We start from the raw sequence: 19,868 nt of genomic DNA on the forward strand, positions 1-19,868 counted from the left end.
GAAATATCAAGAGTAGAAAGGAGACCGTTATATGTGGCCTTTTTAGACATTATAGGCGCGTATGACAACGAAGACCGCAACATTTCATGGGATATTCTGGAAAGTGAAGGCTTAGGCGGCAACTGTGTACAGCTTTTGAGAGAGTTTTACCTAGAAAATACCATTTGAATAGGAAGGAATGAGGAGCGAGGAGAAAGTTGATATCAGCAAGGGACAGAGGCAGGGGGGCCCTTAATTCCCACTTCTATTTACGATGTACATGGTCAGGATGGAAAGGGCGCTAGGAGGAAGTAATATCGGGTTTAATTTCTCATACAAACAGGCGGCTGCAGCAGTAGATCAGCAGCTTTCAGGTTTGTTTTATGCCGACGACATTGTGTTGCTAGCTAACAAGCAGAGCGATATGCAGTGTCTGGCTAATATCCGTGGACAGGGGGATAAGTTAGGTCTGAAATTTAGCGTTAGAAATCAGGTGTTATGATGAAAACAGCCAACAGACAGTGACAATACAGGACGAGGAAATGCCTCGCGTAAAGAAATATAAATATCTTGGTATATGGATAAACGAAGAGAATATATATATGGAAACACAGGAAAAACAATAACAATAAAGGGAAAGAGAAATGCGACCATAATGAAACACAGAGCCCTATGAGGATACAATAGGTACGAGGTGCTCCGGGGTATGTGGAATGGTGTAATGGTTCCAGGACTTACATTTGGAAATGCGGTTGTTTGCTTGAAATAAGGGGTACAATCAGGACTCGACGGCAACCAAATGTCAGTCAAATTAGGCGCTCACGGAAAGACTACAAATGAAGCTGTGCAGGGCGACATGGGCTGGACAAGTTTTGAAGTGGGGGAAGCTCACAGTAAAATAATTATGAAGAACGACTGCGGAATATGGAAGACAGTAAATGTGATTCACAGTGGAGTAAAAGAACTAGGAAGCTTACCAGCAAGTATGCGGCCTGTAGGGTGGGCAACACAGCAACAAAGAACGCCAAGTGCAAAGTCAGAGAGGCTGAGATAATCTCATTGGTGGCGGCAATGGAAAAGAAACCTGCCATGAGTAACTACTTAAGAGGAAAAAACGAAATCAGGAAAGAAACGACTTATGATAACTCAAAGGGAAGCTCATTACTTTTCGAACCGAGATCAGGACGCCTTAGAACACTCACTTATAAAGCGAGATATAAGAAGGAAGAAGAATCATGTGCTTGATGTGGCAAAGCTAGGGAAACGACGGAGCATGTTTTATTAGAATGTGGAGATATCTGCCCAGTGGGGGATCTAGGAATCCCTGGCCTCCTTGAAGTCCTTGGGTTTAGCGAGAGCAGGGGGAAAGTAAACGCGTCCGCAATAGAGATTAGTAAAAGGCGATTGGAAGGTCGGTGGAAGAAAAGTAGGGAAATGACAAACAACGGAGGCGTACAAACAGAAAGTTCACAAGAGGGGTTCAGAAACATTGGTTATGTAAATTCATCGTGCTTTTTTTTTTTCAATTACTTTTTTAACATAGGTAGGACATTAGGCAGTAAAATAAGAGCTTAGTGGCGCAACCCACCGCCCCGTTCCAAAGGGGATGCTCTTAATATCCATACATCCATTCAGCGTAGCCAAGAATTTTTTAGGAAGGGAGAGGAAAGGGGGAATCACTCAATTGGCAGAGAGATGGCGGATGGGGTGAGGGGGGGACAGTACATATGAATGATGTCACATGTCGTTTTATGCCAGGTCTCCTCATAAACAAAAAATTTCGAAGGGGAGCGGGAAGGGGCAGAGGGCGACCGACCGGCCCGATCTGCCCTCCTCCTTTCCCGTTGTCTGCGCCACTGACTGAAATCGTCCCGTTATATCTCCGGCACTCTGTTAAGCGCCTGTCTCCGACATGCATTATGGGACAGATGCAGACGAACGTTGTGCATCCTTGAAAGTGAAATAATTCTGAAGAGATAAGAGTGTGGTTATCACAGTGTCAGGTGATTTCGTTTGCGCCGAAGGGTGATGTGCGTTGTATACTCTTCCTGCTTTAAGGCTGTTTCACATGCTGCTACTGGAGCGAAATAAATCGGTCCAGTCGCACGCGTCGCAAGGCGATATTTAGAGGGCTCATTTCACACGATTGCGATTTCAACAATGCGGCTGGTGCGCCGCCCAGTGCTGCATGCTGCCAGAATCCGTGGCATGCGCCGCATAATTTTTCAAATGTGATGAAAGAAACCCCTCTGCATTACGATATTATTGACCAGTATTTAATACGCGCAAACAATGCGCGTGTTTTGTAATTTAAAAAACACTTCGACGTTAAAATTTGTTTTGTAGTGCGCAAGAGCGGTTCTTGAAGTTCAGTGCAAGGAGACCTGGAGGACGTAAACAGCTGTTCCAGCTGGTAGTTCAACGCTGTGTGCTGTCTCGTGTATTTTCTATGTCCGTGCCTTTCTGCCTGCGCTAACAAATGCCAAGATGACCTACCAACAAGCCCATACAGCTATCGGAATTCGGCTGCTGCGAGGTCGTCATTTCAGCGCAGAGAGACACTCGCGCTACCCATGCTTAGCGTCAGCTTCTGAAGAAATGATGTGTGTATACTTCTCGATCAAAGTGCGAATCCGTCTATACATGTATTTAGGCTTCGTGCACATCTTATTGTCCGTATGTGTTTGTATCATGTCTTAACTGTTTTTACTTGCAGTGGTGTACGTTTATACATACATGTACATACATACATACATACATACATACATACATACATACATACATACATACATACATACATACATACATACATACATACATACGTACGTACGTACGTACGTACGTACGTACATACATACATACATACATACATACATACATACATACATACATACATACATACATACATACATACATACATACATACATATTGCACCACTGTCATTTATTCAACTTTGTGTTGAAATGTACAAAATGTGGCCACCCAGTAATGGCCGAGGTAGCCAGCAGCATCGGCAAAAATAAGATGCAGATCCAATGCATTTATTAGAATCGACATGAGGCGAAGCTTGCATGCAACGGCCAATTAAATTCTATAAAACCAACTGCAATGTGTACAATTGTCTTTATTTTCATCCGACGCAACACGGACTCTTATACAATGTTTGCTTATGTACTGCACAGCTCACAACTTTAATGTCATGCAATGTGTACATTGCTCGGTGAACTCACTGAAACGCCAGTTCTCTAATGCTTGGACCGACCCCTGCGGCTGAGTTCATGTGAGCCTGGCTGAGTAGAAATTTGGGGAGTCTGCACTCACGTGCCCTTAAATCACACCGTGGAATAAAACGGTAAGCAACTGCATCTCACAATCTAACAAAAAGAAGATTCAGATATGCAGTCATGCTGTCTTTGTATATCTTGCAAGTTGCATGGTGCTCGTTTTATAGGGGCAGTAATCAATGACGGGATATGGTTACGAGTTTGTGCAGCAATACGTGTAACTACAAACTCATTAGCAACTTTGCCTCTGTCTTTTGGGCACAGCCTATGCCAATTGCGATTGCCGTCGCATGCGACCGTAATTGCACTTCCGGTACGATGAAAATCGCATTATATGAAACAGGCTTTAGAGGTAACATTGCAAGAGCACAGCCGGCTGCAAAAGTTCTCGGCACTCCTCATAAAAGCAGGGGAAAAAAAACATTTTATCACAGCTAATGCATTCATCTCGGATGGAAAGGGGCAGAGAATTCTTAGGACCATCTACTTCCATCCTTTCCTTGTCTTTACCACTCTAACCTAACCTGGTGAGGTGTACGAGGCTAAAGACACGCTCTTCCAGCCGACCTCTCCTCCTTATGCTCATTAAAACCTGCGTCTTCCTCGTAGTTCATTATACAAACATATTGCTCACCTAAATTCCCGAATAACTGGCAAAATAGCAAAGAAATTTTAAGTTCTTCACGATTCTCGCACTCCGGCAAATGCGCGGAAATCGACGGTGGTAAGATCTCGGTCGGTAAATATTTTACGGAGCACGTAGAGCATGAGTAAAGTGGCATGTTCTCGCGGCTATAACAGTCAACTTCAGTCAAGTCAATCAGCCAAGTCAAGTCAATCAATCACAGTCAAGGCGTCAGCTGCGACGACTCTCTTTTTTTTTTTTTTTTTCGTGGAGTCTGTGCTCCGAAAGCTCCGTGAGAAGAGCTATGCATGGTAGAAAATACGTGTCATGCTTTTTTCATATCACCGTCGATTCTCGCGCAGGAACGCACTTTCCGTTTGCTTAGCTACGTACCAGATGGGCTACCTTCATGGGCTAAATTCTGAGTGATGCGCGAGCACAACCAATCACCAAATAGAAATTCAGGAAGCAACGGTGCACCAGAGCAGATGCGGCCTGCTCCTGCAGTAAGCATGAAGTCACGGGTTCGCCTCCTGGGCCTTGACACGCCTTTCTAACTGGGCCGGGTGCTGAAAATAGCCGTGTGCTGTGGTTTAGGTGCTCGCTGTAGTATACAACAAGATGTTTCATATTTAAAACAGCGCTAAAAAACACGGACAAGGAAGGACACAGGACGAGCGCTGTCCTGTGTCCTCGACATCGTCCTGGACAGCGCTCCAGGACGAGCGCTGTCCAGGACGAGCGCTGTCCAGGACAGCGCTCGTCCTGTGTCCTCCCTTGTCCGTGTTTTTAGCGCTGTTTTAAATATGAATGATCCGTACCAACTAGCTCGCACCCAAACCCTTCTGAGTCAACAAGATGTATTGGCCAGATGGCCTGATGCATAGCTCTATACGTAATTTCTGTCGCCAGGCCTATAGTACTGGGACTTTTGTGGAAACTGAGGGTCCATAAAGCCTGTTTAGTTGCATGGCCGAACAATTCTCACCTTCTTGAGCTTCACTGGTTGTGCAATTACAGAGACAGCCTGTGTGTCTGTGAAGTGATTTTTAAAGAGAAATGGAAGAGATAAGTGCAGTGCCGTAACTGTCTCTCACAGGAGGACACCTCAACAGCACTACACGGGGAAGGGGTATGGGGAGAAAAAGATGAAGGAGGTAGAGACCGGAAGTACAAAGAAGACCCGCCACAGTGCATACGTGCTCCGCAGTATCTAGTCCACTATCTTATTTATCACAGTATTATAATAATATTATAAATGTCAGTTTTCCTCTTATTAGTGTATGCGCTTCTAAATAGCTGTTAAAATTCAGTAATAATCACGCCTGTTTTTTTTTACCTTCCTAATTTTTTGAGTAGACAAGATACGTGATGGAAGCGTTTCAAACAAGGTACACAAAGATGGAGTGTTGCTACGTAACTACCAATGTTTTGGTTCAATAAAGTTGTAGAACTTGCGTTTTATTAAATGTTACCGCAGCAATAATGGTCTCGCGCGAATATTTGTTTGTTTGTTTGTTTGTTTGTTTGTTTGTTTGTTTTACGTTGTTCGCAACACGAATAAAGTGTCATAAAGGAAGTACCATAGAGACAACATAACATAAGTCTACAAATTCCGCAGTGTCCAAGCTTATGTGTATAATGCAAGTGTCAGGTTATACAATAATCATTGCGTTGTTTTTTTTTTTATCTTTTTACCATCCATATTGCTACACCATAGTGAATCCAGACCTGCCACATCCAGGCCAAGAAATAAGCTTATGGTTCACATCTACACACACCATGTACAATGTAGAAGGTACTGGCCACATAAAATTGTCGCTACTGTCAATAACTTATTTCGTTGGAACGGCGATCGCTAACGCCAAGCAAAGGGCCTAATTGTTTAATTGTTAGGTACGGAGGAAGTTGTTGCTGCCAGATGGGCTTCCGAAGGATGAGTGGTAAGTGAACCACTCAACCATGGCATCGGGCATTCGGGAGGAACTCGTAGCCAAAAATAATGAGCAAATTTAATGAAATGAAATAAACTTTCTGAAGCCCTATAAAGAAAACACCCATTTTCCTTACCATCAGTTCGCAGCAGCTCCTTCTCAACGTGCCATCCCTGCATTCCCGAGGAGTATATATATATATATATATATATGCTTCACTCTGCTTTTTGCTGCAACCACTTTTTGGCATTATCTTTTGTTAACTCAGCTTCATAGCACAAGCATTCTGTGTTCAAATTGGCTTTCCAACTTTCCCAACCACTTCGCCAGCACGAAACCGAAACTGAAAACGAAACACACGACCGCGCTACAAGTGTTCGCTTTTTGTACTATTGATAACCGTACATAGCCTCAGAGATGTTAAGGGCGTGGTAATCTTGGAGGCCTCAAGTTTGTAGTTTAACAGCAATACTTCAAGAGTTTAATCCTATAGGGGCATTATAGACTATGCATTATGCGTTTGAGGATACAAAAGGGTATCTAAAGCCTTAGTAGAGTGTTCTTGTTAGGCTCACAACAGGCTCTATCACGTGCATCAGATACATCGCGATCGACAACACGCTATGGCAGCTATTGCAGATGTTGTTTACCAGCGTAATTCTCATCCTGTCTCGATATTGCGTTCCGTACGGCTGCAATGAAGTTAGTTTTGTAAACGGGCGTTGGTTTTTGATAGCGTGAATATGTGACGTGACGTTGTAAAACTGTTTTCTTTCCCTAACATATCCGGTGTGGTAGGAGTGCGCGTACTCTAAACAGGTAAGTCGCTTCAGCATTTTCTCTGCAACATCTTTTCCTTTCTGGGGCTGAGATTTATGAGCATCCTTCGCGCGCATGTAGCAGATGAACGTTCACTGTGTTTGCTGATGTCAACGAGGCTGGTCATCTACTAGGCCATTAATCAAATCAGTGTGCGGTTCCGTCAAGAGGATCGTAAGAACGGGCCTGTTATCGTGTTCCTTCGATGTATGCCACGTCGTTGACGCATCTGGAAGTTAGAACATAAGTTAACTCTTGACCTTTCAGAAGTAGCAAGAACTTGTATATTGACAGCTGGCTTCTAGCATTCAGGCTTGCGGCGCTTGACGGCGCTCATGTGCGTGTTTTTATGACGAAATTACCGTCATTGTTTATCGGTCGTTGCCTGTCGCATCACTCACCGTCACCTTTGCAGTCTAGTTGCTTTTGCTTTTTCTTTTTTGTTGTTTCCACGTCGTTATTCAATACGCAGGGGGGAAAGGCAGAAATTTTTTTTGAATACTGTGTTTATGAAGACTTTGACGATCGATAGCTTTCGCCGAACACCTGGTTGCGGCAGTGTCAAACTACGCCTTGTTAGCGCAGCGCGGTTACTGATATACAAAATGAAGTATGTAATGTACGAACATGTAATCATTTGCGCTGTTCATTGCACGTTTCAGCAACTTAACTACATCTATTTGACCTGGTTATATTGTGGGTCAGTAAAAAGCTATAGCAAAAGGTAGCGCATGTATATGTTTACTAAACTGAGAGCTAATGATTGATGAAGACAAGATTAGTCTCAACCACAAGCACATCATATCTGCTTCTGCTTAAATATCCAGCCTTACCGCAACTGACTGAACCCTTTACATCTGAATGGGTAAAAATGCATAATAGGTAATGCGCCTTGTTTATTCTTGATCTCGCGGTGCTTCTAGTAAACCCGCCGCGATGGTTTAGTGGCTGTCGTATCGCACGGTTTAGCTCCAGGTCGCGGATTTGATCCCGGTGGCTGTTGCCGCATTTCGATGGGGACGCAATCCAAAAACGCTTGTGTATTGGGTGCACGTTAAAGAACCCCAGATGGGCAGAAATAATCACGAGCCCTCCACCACGGCATTCCTGATAACATTCCCCGCGGTGCAGTGTAGGGGTGTTCAGTACCACAATGCCTGTTACACTGCCATTTTGTTCATTGCTTTGACGCAGGTGGAAAATGAATCTGCCTCACTTTCGTCGAAAGAGAGTCCTTGCATACCTGGTTGTTGCAGGCATTCTGCTGCTCTCTCTGAACTACATCCTCAAGTCGGAAGAAGCCAATGGTTGTGGCCGGACACCTGACACGGGGCCATGCCTCCTGTCACTTTTTCCCAAGGTGTTAGACTCACTCACGGCCCAAGGGGTGTCGAGCTACCTGTGCTATTATGCCCTGTGGGGTGCACTGAAGGACCAGCAGCCATTGCCTTGGACCAACAAAGTTGAGCTTTGTCTCCGCAATGAAGAGCTCTCTGACCTGGATGAAGGCCAACTGCTGAAGTCGTTTCGTCGATTCGGCGTAAACGCCTATTACGACTCGGCAAATGGGCTGTACAGGGCGACACTCAGAGAGGGAAGCAACGCCTGTGAGGTGTACCTCTACGTCTTTGAAGAAGACAAGATTGTTCATCGGGTGCGTAGGGTCGGCTGGAAAAACAGACTGCTGCCTCCCGATTCATGCGACACATTACATTGCTTTCCAGTGTCTCTGCTGACACCTCCACTTAAGGAGACAGCATTCTTGGGAACCACGGTGAATGTCCCACACGATGGTATCGAAGTGCTCAAGTACATGTTCCCCGACTCTTGGTGGAAAGGCGAGGTGCCTCCAAAATGTGACTAGCTGTTGCTGTGAAATATGATAGAGCGCTTGCTTTCGTGATTTTTGTTGCATATCACTTCATGCATATTATACTTATAAGGGTTGATATGGTCTTTGATGTATACCCAAGGTGGTTTTGAAGTATTCCTGCGGAATGTAAAAACATAGTCATCTTAATCATGGGCCTACTAGAGCACGCTGTCTATTGCAGCTTGCCTTTTGGTGAACTACTGGGCAGGAATATTTTGAATACAAGTGTTTTTATTATTTTTTTTAAAGTTACGTCCAAATCAAGTTATTTTCGTCGGAAACATGCAGAGATTTTAAACTATGCCCTGTGTAGTCACACCTCCTCATCATTGCCTTTATATGCTCCCCTTAAGGAGACCCAATGGCTAGTATAAACTGTTACGTACACATCAGTTTACCATCACAATTGACTAGCAGCATCTTTTTCTGCATGCATAATATAGTGTAGAATCCTCGGGAAGAATGTTGTCTTCGTAATTCTCAAATGAGTGTGACTGTGTGATAATAGGTGGATGTGTGGGAAAGGGTCGATCACATTGATCATTTAAGCTCCTTTGCTGTGAGGAGCATTCTTGAACAGCTCTTCTGGCTTTCACTTCGTTGTTACTACTTAGGAGCATGATGAAAGTTTCTCGTCACACGTTCACTACAACCTCATCTAGTCACTTCATCCTCACACATCCCAGAATGTTGTCTCGATAGATTTAAATCACAGCCGTCATTGTTGTAGATAGAATTTTTGATGGCAACTGTTTCATGTCTCATAGAAGCCGCTGTTAGGCCTTCGGTAGTGCTTTTGACATATGTAGCACAAGCTTCTGGTTATGGCCCCCATTTTTAAGCAACTGATTCATAAGAAAGGACAATGTTTTATGTGTTGCAATCTATGCTGTAGTCACTTCAGACCTGATACCATAGGAATGGCTAGTTGGGTTATTTATTACGATGAAACATTACTAAATATTACTCCTGTGCTGCTGAAGTTTATCTGCATTACATTCTTAACTTTTTTTATGCTCCCACCAGTCATCTATTATCGCCTGTAAATGCACTCTCCTTGGTTGCCCAAATTCCTGTTTTCATTATTTTCAGCATTGCTGTTGTGATGCTGTTTCAGCAATCAGGACACTGTACTTAAAGTTTGTGTAACTGGTTTGAGGAAATAAGTATTTCACTGCAGTTGTTTCTTTAGAAGAATTTATCAGTTGCTACCTATTCATGTTATCCAAACTGAAGCCTCTGGAGAAGTCATGGAATGGTATCTAGATAGTGCAGCAAAACATGGACACAAGCGTTTGAGAGCTCTTGTTGTGACTTTTGAAGTGCCTGTCGACAATAAGCTTCGGATTCCTGACCTTCAGTTCATCTCTGCTCATAGTAGGGCTTGCTGGGCTTACGGCCCACAAGCTAACAAATCACTTCTCCAATTCCATTCAGCCCGTTCAAAGTTGGTAAAACGGCCATAAGTAACGTATGTTTCAAAAACACCCTTAGAAAATAATACCCACACCTAATGAAAACCTGTCCTGTGCTCCTTACTCGCTCGTCCTGCGTCGCACTGTTTCCATTTAATTCCAATAATGAAAACCAGTTTCCAACAGTAGTCTGGGCGTCTTAAGGAGGCTTGTTATCTGAACCACGTGTTAGTGGTGGTGGTGGAAATGCTGCTCAAACAGAAACGTTCGAGAATGCCCCCGTGAGAATGCGAGAGCTAGCAGCTGTGTCAACATGAGAACCACCGTGATTGCATACATATACCAGATATCGCATAGCCTGAAAAGATAGGAAGTCAAGGTAATGTGTGGGTTGTTTTTTCAGCTGCAGGTAGCCTAAGTACCTTGTGTAAGACTACTAACCCAATGAGGACAGAAAAGAACGGTGTGTGATAAGAATCACAAATGTCGGTTCATCACATGCATCGTAGGGGCGGTCTATCGTATTCTGCTGTCAGGTGGCATGTGCTACATAGGCCAAACTGGAAGATGCGTCAATGAGTGCTTAAGAGACCACAGAAATAAGGGACAAAGTGTATCAGGTGATGGTTTTCTTGCTTTTCATTGCAGAATGTGTACATGTTGCACTCTTCTAAATAACACCACTATTATAGAGAGGGATAGGCAGTAGTGTGCAAGATTAATAACAAACTGAGCAAATCCTCTCAGCCACTGGCCGTTCTATCGGGAAACTGTCACTATTATTGTCTGCGAGAGAGATTATTTGCACATGCCATGAAAGCTGATCGCATTTGCAATGTATCATTTAGGTTTTCTTGGTGTTTTCTGGATGTACAGGTTTTAGATTGTTTTCATGCTGTCGTCTATGTATCTTAAGGGTAATATCGCTGTGCATGTGGTTTTTGGGGTCTATAAGTACGTCCGATCCCACAAATAAATTTTGTTGTTGATAGTTGGCATTTGTCCCCATCTTCGTTTCTTGTGCCCATGTTTTGCTGTGCTATCCCGATACCATTCTATGATGACCGACCAATAAGCTCATAACGCCGCCCTCGTCTGGAGAAGTTACAAAGTTTTGCGCGTGATATGTTGGGATCATTTTGGCATGGTCAACAAGTTATACCAGCTTATGCCTCACCATTTTGTAGACAGCCCAAACCTAGTCTTTCATTAACATGCCATTTTATATGCATGCTTGGCCTTTGTTCTTCACTGAGTCATTGCCCTGTGTTTTGATGTTGTGTTTCGAGTGCTCATGTTGTGTTTCGAGTTGATCTAGGATCATAATTTTCTTGCTTCACTGTTTACTTGATTCGAAGCAAGATATGTGCTTTAGCTGCTAACTTGAATGATATGTACTGTGAGTGATATGGAAGTTTCCTTATATAGAGCATAAAATGTTAAGTTTTAATAGTTCTTTATACAATGACATATTTATACAGCAGTCAGCCAACTTAGCATCACATACTTGTTTCTGACCTCGTACAGAAATAAAGCAATGTAACATGAAGCTGGCCATCACATACATTCATCAAATCCTGGAATTGCAGTGACTCCTAGCAATGTTTTACTGAAATTGGTCATTGAATGGGATGAAACCGTGATAATTGGCTAAACATACGACATCAAGTAGGCTTCGATTATCATTGTCTAATTCCATAAGATGACTTAATTATTGTCAAAGTCCTTATGCTATTCTGAAAGCCTACTGCCGATTGTTGTGCAGCTACTGGGCATACTACACATCATGGTTGTGAAGTTTTACCTCCAGAAGTGCTCTGTAGATATCAGACTTTTCTAGCGAGCATGAGACCAAACACTCAGGTCCAATTCAGTAATTTGCTAAAATTGAGAAATAATCTTTGTGCACTTTAATGTGGTTTCTTTGTCCACCTTTAACCTCCAAAATCTTGAAAAATTTAGTCACCCTTGTGGGGGAGTGAAAATATGTTGGTTAGATGGGTGGTATCAAAGCGCTCGCTTACTTACAATCCACATATAGTGATGGTTATCTTTAATGATGGGATTTTCTAGTTTTTGCTATCACTGCCATGTGTGCGCAAATTTAACTTGTCATTTTACCCTAACTTATGGTGTACTGACAGTCATGACACGAATATGTCGTGTAGATAATGTACGGAGGAAGCACTTCACATTGTATTCGTGACCACGCTTTGAATATTACGCCCTGCTCTTTCTCTGTCTCATTCAATTCACTGCTTCGGAGTGCGGTGAGCACTGCCACTGGACAAGCAAGCAATGTGGGGAAGCCAAGCTCCTGGGACCTGGCCTTGCACGTTTGTGGCGTCATGGGCTTGACTATCGAGTGGGAGGACACTTGTGTCTCGTATAGGTAAATGCAAGTGGATAGATAAGGCTCAAAGCGACCCGAGCGACTACCGCGACGCGCGCCTGCGAAGTGCAATGTGCCCAAACGCAGTTTTACGGGGCAAGTGTCCGCATGGCAAGTGTGTTCAAGACGCAGCACTGTGCACTTCGCACTTCTATTAGCATTTTAGTGTAGCACTGTGGGTGGAACGTCTCAATTCGCGCCCGCACGGCGGCACATCGCGGTCAGAAATCGCGTGCCACGTTTTGATAAAATACTTGTGTTTGCGTGGCGCGTTGCGACTTCGCGTAATCGCAATATCTTGTTCTGATCTTTTGAACCGTCAAAAGTATCACGCCGCGTTGTATTCGTACAAACATGACATCTGTTGATTGTACTGCGGCTATGTAACATTGACATATGTACTTTGTTATCAGCGTGGAATGGTATCTGCGTACATTTAACGGTATGAGAAAAACAGTACGGGCTGTTGGTGTTCTGGACGTGATTTTAGTTGCTTAAACTATCCTAGTCTTCTTCCTAGCTGATTGTGCAGTAGGTTAAACTGAACGAAGCAACTAAAACAATTCTTCATTGCAACATCTATAGTGTGAGTTTATATTTCTAAAGCATGTATGCTGTGGAAGGAATGAAGACTCCTGAACACGTACTGCACGCAAAACACTTATGGTGGAACTGCCGCTCACCGCTTGGGCATAAATAACTTTGATTTCTTTATCTGACGAACGTGCATGCGTTTTGTTTAAAATTCGTCAGAACTTCTATCGACGACAGCGCCGTCGTGTGCTGCAGTTGGTAAAATGTGTGTGAGCTTCTCTCAACTCCTCATAGGTGGCGGTAGCGCCGCTACGCAGACGCTGGCGGCGGGTTTTCGAACGAATTTCTCGTGCGAGGAATTTGGAAAATTGTAAATGCTGCCACCGCTAAATACAATCTTATCGGGGTTGGAGATAAACTAAAGGGCATTTGGCCGACAGGCTTTGGGAGCCCGCGTTAAACCACAATAGAGGTGGTGCAAGGGGACATGGGTTGGGCTTCTTTTGAAGTCTGAGAGGCGCAGAGCAAGATTACTTTTGAACGACCAGCTTTCCAAACCCCACTTATATAATATATATAACCTTTAATAACACTTGCACTTGATACTGCGTGTGACCTCGAAGAAGTGTTAGTATTTCCAAGATTTCATAGGGACATAGTTCAGTTTCACAGCTCGAGCCCTCCCGCATCACCGAGAATCTGGCATCTCTCTGTCCTTGTACTTCGCTATCACTCATAATGTTTTGCCTTTCCAACAAAACTGGAGTTTATTTTTTTCTTTTTTCACTGTGAGTTCAATATAAGCGCTGCAGCGCATGACTGATGTTGATTCTGATTTAGAGTGAATCCGGCTAGGCTTCATTCCGGTTACTGAGTGAATTATATATATTTACGACCTCTGCATGCACGTGGCGATGTTTACATCCCTGGTAGCTGTTGTCAATTATTACAAGTGCTTTCTTGTTTTTGTGACTCCTAAGCATTGCCCACTGCAAAGAGAAGCAATACTGGCACACAAATTATTCACGTTCATTTCACACGCCATTGATAAACGAATCTTCCGAGGGGTCGCTGAAGTCTGTAGACTTTTGAAGGTTAAAAAAAAGCACGCATAGCAATTTAAGGCAAGGTGAAAAAAAAAATGTGGAGTTTTACGGGCCAAAACCACCCGTTATGTAATATCCCATTTACTGGGGCCTTTAAGGTAATAAAATGAAAGGAAATCTGATTATGAGGCATGTCGTAGGGGGAGTGGGAGGGACTTCGTAAATTTGGACCACCTGGTCTTCTTTAACGTGCTGAGAATGCTATGTCGCGCTAATAATGCGCATGCTTGACTTGGAAGTACCGAGCTCGCAGCGTTAAAGAAAAGAGATACGGGCAAGACAAATGATGATTGTTGTTGGACAAGATACTCCCCAAAGGGTGCGAGAGAGAGAGAGAGAATGATAAATTAATAGCAGGGAGGTTAACCAGGACTGAGTCCGCAAAGGGTGCAAACTTATGTAAGAGTGTATGGGATGAGATGTGCGCGCACTGCAAAATAATAATAATAAAGAAAGAAAGAAATCGCCCGGAAACGATTACGCACATCGTAATGGAATACCAAGATATTCACCCAGTGAGACCCATAGGGGGTGTCCACCTTCCAGAAGTGTTGGTATTGAATGTAGGTGGAAGGATCAACTGGTCTGCAGTCGAGATAAGTAAGAGACGATTAGAGTAATGCGGGGAAAAGGGGCAGGAAAGAGATTGATAGAACTGAAGTCATTGTAAGCGTATGTAATGGTGGAATATAGTGATAGAGGTTTTGAGTACCAAAGATCGAGATCAGAGTGCCAAAAGACTAGTTAGCGATAGACGTAGTAAAACCTTATTATATCAACCGGGATAGGCAACGATTTGTCCCGGCCATGTTTCAAAGGGGATGCCAATAAACATCCTCATCTACTAGCGCCTCAATCTCAGCATTGGGTAATGCAATGTGAACTGTCTGGTAACGAAAGGGCTTTTAATTGGGTCGGCGTGAATCCTTTGTTTTCGGTTGTGTTGTGTCACGGTTTTCAAAGTATGAGGAACGTGGAAAGCTTCTTCCGCCCTTCCACACTACACAATTTAGTGGAGGATACTTGTCAAGGCAAACTAAGTCTATAGGCTGGCAAGGAAGTTTCGGGTGTTTCGGCGCGTTGCAACTCGGAAGTGGCAGGGAGTATCATACGACATCGAGTTGAAGGTAAGCGCTGCGACATCCTATCGCGACCTGCTTTCTATGTGTTAAATTTGTCTCTACGTAATGGGAAGCGATGAAGTGCACGCACGATCAAATTATACAAAGCCCACTTTATATTGTGGACAAGCGGCCCCGCGGGCAACCTTCGCCTCTTCAGTCATATTCTCGCATCAGCGCTCGCTTCTTGTGGGCGTCAACCGTCTTATCGGCTCATCTTCGAGCCTTTAGTATACGGCCGTCTGTCGTTTTTGGTTAAGCCAATTGGCTTTGGGTAAACGCTAAACAGTAAGCGATTCACGGGCATTGCCAGTTGCACCGAGGGCAAGTGGTATATAGGCAGCCACCGCCGACGAGAAACAGGAAAGCGCTCATGCACAATATTTTGTGAAATATTTGTGTGACGCACATGTTAGTAGTTGCGAGTTAAAAAACTACACCGTAAACTTCTAAAACGGACATGCACGATGCTGCCTCGTAATTAATGTATTTCAGCTTTGGTTATCGCAGGACAGATGCGGTCGCTCAGGGCGGTACGCGACATGCACTCATCGACAATTTGTACGGCCGAAATTTGTATGAAACGCATTGTGCGTGGCAACAAATGAGTCGTCGCGAATTGCCATGTTTTACGCTGATGTGATTGTCACCAGCGGCTCTAAAAGAAACCGCGAAATAGCTTTCGCCGCAATTTCGACTGATATTCTTCCATTCTGCTTTCTTTTATCCTTTTCTTTTCTGTTTGTGTATGTGTGCGTTATTGGCATCCAAAAAATTTACCAATCTCTGCGATCGGTGCGACCAACATTGTGACCGCACGCCGCCGGCCTCGCGCGATTTCTATCACATGCGATCAAAATTTAAAAAGGTGGAAATATGCATCCCCACGTAAGCAGAGTAACTCGCAACGTTCTTTCAATTTTTTTTTATTTCGCATACGAAGATGTGGCTGCAGATTATTTCTTTGTCACATCGGGGCTATCACGGCACTCCGGACTCTGATACTGCCAGCGGCCGTCCCGGAATATTCGTAGTTTCGCTTTACCCGTATACGTTGAATGGCCCGTATTCTGCGTTCTCGCGCCTCTATATCGTAGGAGCGAGACGTAAAGTGGTGAAACTGAACCTTGTGGTGCATTCCTTCTAGTCATTGGCCATTCACGACGCAAAAGCGGCGTCATGAACGGCATTGCGTCGCAGGGCGCGGCGCAGCAGCACTCGCATCCGCTTTCTGCATGAAAATCTGGCGAATGAGGAGATCAAGTATTCTAGGACGGTCGTGTAGCGTCTCTGACCACCGAATACAAGTTATTAGCTTTTCTTCTGAGTGCTACGTACACGTAGAAAACACGCAATACGCGCAAAGAAGTGAAATAGGCGCTTCGCATTCGAGATATGCGCGGCCAAAGGAGGCAGGGAGTAGGGCTCTGTACTACTCGATTCCACGCCTCACACGCCAGCAGGTGTCGCCACGCTTCTTTCTAAACTCTAGCGCGGGAGGTCTATTCTATGTAGACTAACGCTCCTCGCTCAATGCACGCGCTGGTCCCATTGCACGTGCTTCATTCTCCACACTCAGCTGCTTCATTTAGGGACTTCACTTCTCTGTGGCCGACTTGTTCAATTTTCTATTGTCTACCTCTTCTTACTTTTCCGTAGTCGAACGCTATTAGCTCAATGCACACTGCAGTCCCCTTTCGTCCCCTTCTTTCTTCCCACTCGGCTTTCTTTTGTTGCCGACTCCTTCCCTCCTCCGCAGCCGATTTCTTCGATTTTCTGTTGCCTACACTCCTTCCCGTCTTGCATCACGTTCTTCTTGTCTTGATGCAATGGCGCACACCCATTCAGGGAGATTGGGCAAATGGGTCGTTGTCTATTCGGGTGCATACAGTTGCGACTTGCGGGACGAAGAGGCGTAAGACTTGGAGTATAGGAGAATAAGTGGAGAACTCTAAGGGGGCAAATAGCATTCGTAGCAGAAAATAGCTCTCTAATAGCGGCGAAACAGCCTTCGGGGCCCACCAGACCGATCAAGTCTACTGGTGGCGACACCCTCTTCTCACGAATGCCCTTAATTGTCGACGCAGGCTTGCCGGTACGGAACGTTTTACGGAACAAGGGAAGGCAGGTGGTGACGTCACCCGCGTCGCATTCCTTCTCGTTAGCAAGCAATAAGTCCTCGAAGGTTGAAGATGCTTCACCGTTTTATTTCGCGAGCAAGGCGCTTTCGAGTAATTATAGTGCTGGGTGCTGGCTGGGTCCTTCATCCGCGTCTTGCGTACAGGACGGGACACCGGCAGCTTTCGGGTAACACCGCGACTAAGATTCGAATGATGTGTGGCCCATCAGTACCCAGTGGCACATAACCAGTGACCCAGTCTGCAACACCAGCAGTCAGAACCTGAAAAGTCGGAGGAACAGGAAAAGAAAGCTTCGCTTTGAAATGATATTCGTAAGAGGCAAGAACACGGCTGTGTGTATCAAAGCGCAAGAGGAGGCAGCCGATATTCTAGCTTCGAGAGGAAGAAATTGAGTTGAGCAGGCCATGTAATGGATCTGTAACAGATTGCAGCTGGTTCTTTTAGAGTTGCAGAACGGGTGGTCCAGGGAATGGAAACGCGGTCGAGGATGGCAAGAACTAGGTAGCGTGATTAAATTATGATACTTGCAGGGGTAGGACGGCGCCAGCTAACGCAAGACAGTGGTAACTAGGTCGCTCGGAGAGGCCTTCCTCCTGCGGTGGACGTAACTTAGGCTGCTGCTGCAATGGATGACGATGAATGGCGCCGCTGACCAGGGGGCACAATTACAGTGAAACGCAATATTACCGCGAAGTACGACGAGAGCAATATCTGTACTGAAAAACGCGTATTTATGACCAAAGCAAAAGACAAGAGACGGAGAAAGAGAGAGTATGTGTTTTATTTTCAGACGTCGATACCGGGACACTACAACAAGCCTCCCAACATATTCTCCTCGGTACACTACAGTTTATTTTAGCCAAAAGCAATAATATCACCGAGAGCGACAACAGAGCAGCCTTGTCCTGCGCAGAATCGCCAACGGAGTCTTGACGAACATCTTCCGCACCTCGCCAAGTTGTAGGTATACGGGAATACAACCAGGATGCAGTACGAGGGATGTAGAATGGGCAAATCAGCTTTGCGGAAACCCGCAAGTTCGTGAAAGTTCATGAAAGGAGCAATTGTCATCTACCCGACTCGTAGCACGAAGCTACAAAGAAAAAGAAAAGCGTTTCAGCTGAAGGAACATTCTTCCAGATCCGGGATTCGGAGCCGGGTCCAACGCCTTTCCGGGGTGATCGCTCTACAATGTAAGCTAACCAGGAAGCTAGCAGATCGCAGAACGAGGGCAAATCAATTGACAACCAGAAGCAATGGGACACTAAGTGTGGCAAATCAGTTCTGGTCAAGGTGGATGCAGAACTGATTTGCCACATTCAGTGTCCCGGCCGCGGCGGCCGCATTTCGATGGGGGCGAAATGCAAGAGCGCTCATCTACCGTGCATTTGGTGCACGTTAAATAACCCCAGATGGCTAAAATTAATCTGGAGTCTCCCACTATGACGTGTCTCATATTCATATCGTGGTTTTGGCACGTAAAACCCCATAATTTTTACGTTTCCCTCACTATCCTCGGGCAAACTGAATTCGGTGCATTTATCCGTGGATGGACACCGTCGCCGTTGGGCAAATCCTGTTCAACGGCTTCTTTCCCATTTCTATGCAATATGTTCGCATAGTGGTTGCATAGCTGGCTTCCTCTCCGTAGCGTTTACCTAATAAAATCCGTGAAGATACAAGAGAAAAAAAGCGATATGGATTAGTAAAAACATTATCACTAGGCCAAAAAGTTTACATTTACCGGGAGATGAGGATTGTTACACCAGATAACGCTCAAAGCAAATCACGGGCGGCGACGCCCTCCTCAATTTTCGCAAACATAATGTCGTATAACGCAATGAATAATGACAGCGACTCCTTCTGTCTAGTTAATCGTTTATGGATATAAAAAGATTGGATTGAATTCTAAGCTAGTGAGATTCACTCAACCTACCAAGTTTGCATGACTGTGAGATTCGTGACGTCACGCTGACCTATCGGCGCTGCGGTTAGGGCACGAAATTCAAGAAACTGAAGTTTGATTTTCATTTTTTTAGTAGCCATGACTCTGGCGCTAAACAAATGAAATCAGAGCTCTGCAGCAATACCTCACTAGTCTAAAATATTCTAGCGTTTCTGTTTAAAGACTCTTTAAATATTAAACCAAATTTCTGTTTCGCTGCCTACGCTGTCATTACAATGCCTTTTTGTTAGTTTTCTTGTTATATTACTCCACTGTGAGTCAACATTCCTCTACGGGTGCAGCCTTTGTCAAAGGAAACGAAGCCACTTGAGTGCATGACTACTGCTGACTCAGCGATGTATTATGGGCTTCCTAACACGATGAATAAGCACGGCTTAAAAGCTGTAGGGAGGGAGGCGAAACCTTAATCTTACCTTCCAGAGCTGTATAGCACCTGGAACTTTATATACGTTTGTAACACGATGCAGGCGATTCAGCAGCACTTATTTTAGTAGTAGTGGTAATGTATATAGGACAAAAAAAAAAAAGAAAGACAGGGAGGGGGAGCAAAGAAAGGGCTGTGGGCATCATGCCTCAACTTTCCTGCAGTCGCGGAAAAGAAAAAAAAGAAAGAAAGAAAATACGGGATAAAAAATATAGGAGCGGAGGAAAGTAAAGTTACTATAAAATAGACATTGT

General features: G+C 44.5%; 1 protein-coding gene across 1 annotated transcript; it reads left to right on the forward strand.

Moving 5' to 3' along the window:
* The first annotated feature begins 6,441 nt into the window (after positions 1-6,441).
* On the forward strand, positions 6,442-10,926 carry LOC126522637 (uncharacterized). Its single transcript, XM_050171398.3, has 2 exons — positions 6,442-6,642; positions 7,837-10,926. The coding sequence occupies exon 2, from the start codon at positions 7,844-7,846 to the stop codon at positions 8,504-8,506; it is 663 nt and encodes a 220-aa protein (XP_050027355.1). The 5' UTR covers positions 6,442-6,642; positions 7,837-7,843; the 3' UTR covers positions 8,507-10,926.
* Positions 10,927-19,868: the final 8,942 nt, after the last annotated feature.

The sequence above is a fragment of the Dermacentor andersoni genome, chromosome 6 (genome assembly GCF_023375885.2).
Source record: "Dermacentor andersoni chromosome 6, qqDerAnde1_hic_scaffold, whole genome shotgun sequence".
NCBI lineage: Eukaryota > Metazoa > Arthropoda > Arachnida > Ixodida > Ixodidae > Dermacentor > Dermacentor andersoni.

What these genes read in the sequence shown, in the direction of transcription:
- LOC126522637 (XM_050171398.3), top strand. Translation starts at nt 7,844, where the DNA reads ATGAATCTGCCTCACTTTCGTCGAAAGAGAGTCCTTGCATACCTGGTT.